The 3,477-nt window shown below is 37.2% G+C and overlaps 1 protein-coding gene across 1 annotated transcript; it reads right to left on the bottom strand.

The window, feature by feature from the left end:
- Positions 1–2,111: 2,111 nt before the first annotated feature.
- Positions 2,112–2,570, bottom strand: LOC104226621 (uncharacterized). Its single transcript, XM_009778653.1, has one exon. The coding sequence runs from the start codon at positions 2,568–2,570 to the stop codon at positions 2,112–2,114; it is 459 nt and encodes a 152-aa protein (XP_009776955.1).
- Positions 2,571–3,477: the final 907 nt, after the last annotated feature.

The raw sequence follows: 3,477 nt of genomic DNA, 5'->3' as shown, positions 1-3,477 counted from the left end.
CAATGAATGTTCTAGTAGCATGGTTCTTGCCATATCTTGGAGAGTTCTGTTCTTTCTTTCCACAGCCCCATTTTGTTGTGGTGTGCATGGTGCAGAAAAATTATGAGTATATCCTTGATCATTACAGAAGTCTTCAAATGCGATGCTTTCAAATTCTCCTCCATGGTCACTCTAAATTTTTGAGATCAGATGTCCCCTTTCTTTTTCAACCCTTTTGCAGAAAACTTCAAAATTTCTTAAGGCTTCATCCTTATGAGACAAGAAGATTACCCAAATGAAACGTGAAAAATCATCAACAATAACAAAGACATACCTCTCTCCTCCTATGCTAGCAGTTCTAGTAGGCCCAAATAAGTCCATATGAAGTAATTGCAAAGGTTTTGAGTAGATACTATATCTTTATTTTTGAAAGAATTTCTGGTCTGTTTACCCATTTGACATGCGTCAAAAATATGAGTTCTAGAAAAAATTCAATTTAGGCAAACCAATAACTAAATCATGTTTGGACAGTTTTTCAATAAAATGCATGCTAGCATGACCAAGTCTCCTATGCCACAACCATGGATCATCAGACATAGAAGATAAGCAAATATGACCATCTATCTTTTCAAAACCATCAAGTATATAAACATTTCCATAACTTTTTCCAGGAAGGATTATCTTACCTGATTCGTCTTCAATAGCACACCTTGTTTTCTTAAACTTTACCTCAAATCCTGAGTCGCAGAGTTGACTTATGCTCAAGAGATTGTAGTTTAGTCCATCGACAAGATAAACTTCAGTAATGTCACAATTGTTATTGAAGGGAATTGTTCCAGTACCGACTATTTTGCCCCTTGAATCGTCTCCAAATTTAACACTTCCTCCATCGATTTTTGTAACTTCTTTGAACAGGTTTTTGTCACCTGTCATATGACTAGAATATGCACTATCTAGATACCATTTTCCTTTGCGGCTTACTCTGTGGTGTTCCTTCAAGACAAGATGATTACTTTCTTTTAGGTACCCAAGCTTGCCTGGGTCCTGGAGGGTTAGTAGTACTAGGTTCAGAATTTTTTGGTTTCCAAACCCATCCTGACACATTTGATTTACGAAAATAACAAAAGAAATATTTATGCCCACTTTTATTACAGTAATGACATTTAGCTTCAGACCTGCTTATAGGTCTTTCATAAGTGTTGGAACTAGCCGACTTAGTTCTATTTGGTTCTTTCCCAATTGACTTGTAAGTCACCTGGTCCGACCGACTGGTCGATTTGGTTCTGGTTGGTTCCTTTCCAGTCAACTTGTAAGTCGTCTGGTTTGACCTAACAGAACTATGACGGTGGATTTGCGCAAGCTGTTGAGCTGTATTTGCAAATCCTCAAACTCTTCTTGAAGTACTTCCTTTTCGATTTCACATACTTCGTGTTTGAGTTTCCAGTCTTTACCCTCCCTAGTGAGTCTCTTAAGTTCATTCATCATTTTTTGAGACTCTTTCAAGGTTGAATCAAGGATATCCTGCGATTCATTACATCTTTTACAGTCATAAGATCTTATCTCACTAGTTTTACCTCGTGCCATGAAACAGTTTTCATTCTCGTCATCTGAATCATCTTCATCTGTCCAGCATCCTGAAGTTTTGTTCATTTCATTTTCCAGAATTGTCATAAAGCAAAGATTTGCTATTTCTTCATGGTCAGAGTCATCCTCATTGCTCCAGCTTCTGAAAGATTTGTTCTTGTTGAAGCCTCTAGAGATCTTCCTTTTCAGTTCTGGGCATTCAGCTTGAATGTGCCCAAATTTTCCACATTCGCAGCATTTCCATCGTTCTTATCCTGTTCGTTGTATTGTCTGGATCGTCTTGGTGGGTATCTTCCTTTCTTTGTGTTTCTACATCTTCTCATCAGCCCATTCATAGACATCATAGCAATATTTTCTTGTAGAGCTTCAAGATCATCAATTTTATTTTCAGCCATTTCAGTAGAGGTTTTGAACGCAACTATTTTCTTTTTCTCCTATTGATTTGTCTTTTTTAGATGCGTTCTTTCAAAAGCAATGAGTTCTCCTCGTAGTTCATGATAGGATTATTTGTTTAGGTCTTGAGATTCCAGTGTGACTACTTTGGTCTGCTAAGTGGTTGGCAGACTTCTGAGATTTTTTCTGACTTGATCACCACTAGTGTAGGGTTTGCCAAATGCCTTTAAGTCGCTAATTATTTTGCTATACCTGAAAAACATCTCTTCAATGGATTCTCCTTCTTTCATTGAGAAGAGTTCGTAATCATGAACCATCATGTTAATGTGTATTTCCTTTACTTTGTTGGTTCCCTCATAGGTGACCTCAAGTTTGTCCCACATCTCTTTGGCTGTGTCACAACTCGATATTTTCTCGTATTCTTCACTACTTATAGCGTTATGAAGTAGATTTCTTGCCTTGTTATTCACTTGTACCACTTCCAATTGCTCTTTTGAGTATGAATCTATATCTTCGTGATCAGCAAGTAGTGGAGGGCTAGCCGGTAGGGGATAGTTTTCCTTTTTGATGACTCTCCAGACTTTGACATCGTAAGATTTAGCAAAGATTTCCATTCATACTTTCCAGTGAGAGAAATGTTTTCCATTGAAGTATGGTGGTCTAACTTGTGAAGTTCCTTCCTGAAAAAGAGCTCCTATGATAACCTGATTTGCCATGATCTTTTCTCACAAGCTGTTAAGCAAAAGTAAAATATGAGCCTTGCTCTGATACCAATTGAAAGTACAAGAGGGGGGGAGGGTGAATTGTAAATCTTTAAAAATAATCGCTTATTAGTTGACTTATTACTAGAGTAGTCGACTAGATATGATAATTTAGCAAATGTAATAAAAGTAAGTAAATTGCAGAAAGTAATTGCAGGAATTAAAGACACCAAGATTTTTATACTGGTTCGGATTCAATGTGAATCCTAGTCCAGTCCCGTTGGGTTGCAAGAGAGTTTTCTTTAGTAAATGAGTTTCTCCGAGTACAGTTGTAGTGAATTTCACTCAGTTTCTCTAGCACTCGTTTTTGATACAATGCCTCACCAGTGTTATGCTCTTTTTCTTTCCTTGACTTGTTACACAACAGATATTAGTGAACTACAATGCTTGTTTGTAGTAGAATAAAGAGAGTGATTTTGGTTTGATCAAAGTATAACAACTAGGGTTTACAACGAGGTATAAATACTTTGATGGATGGTAGAGGCTTGACAACCCAAGAGATTTGATCCTTGGAAAGAATTGATTCTTTCCAAGAATAAGGAATGAGTCGTTGCTTCTTTTTGATTGCTTTCCTTCAGCAGAGATACGAGTGAAGATTTCTCCTTGATTGTTGGTTCTTCCAAACTTGGTCGCGTACCAATCTCCTCATATCTTTCAATCTCCCGTGATTCTGCCCTTGATTTGTGCCTTTACTTAAGGCTTATTTGATTCTTTCCAACTCAGCTAATCGTTGCTGATTTTGTTGATTGGATTCCGTTCA

Source organism: Nicotiana sylvestris, chromosome 4 (genome assembly GCF_000393655.2).
Source record: "Nicotiana sylvestris chromosome 4, ASM39365v2, whole genome shotgun sequence".
Taxonomy (NCBI): domain Eukaryota; kingdom Viridiplantae; phylum Streptophyta; class Magnoliopsida; order Solanales; family Solanaceae; genus Nicotiana; species Nicotiana sylvestris.
Note: the sequence above shows the minus strand (reverse complement) of the source record. Positions and strands in the feature narration are given on the sequence as shown.

What these genes read in the sequence shown, in the direction of transcription:
- LOC104226621 (XM_009778653.1), bottom strand. Translation starts at nt 2,570, where the DNA reads ATGGAAATCTTTGCTAAATCTTACGATGTCAAAGTCTGGAGAGTCATC.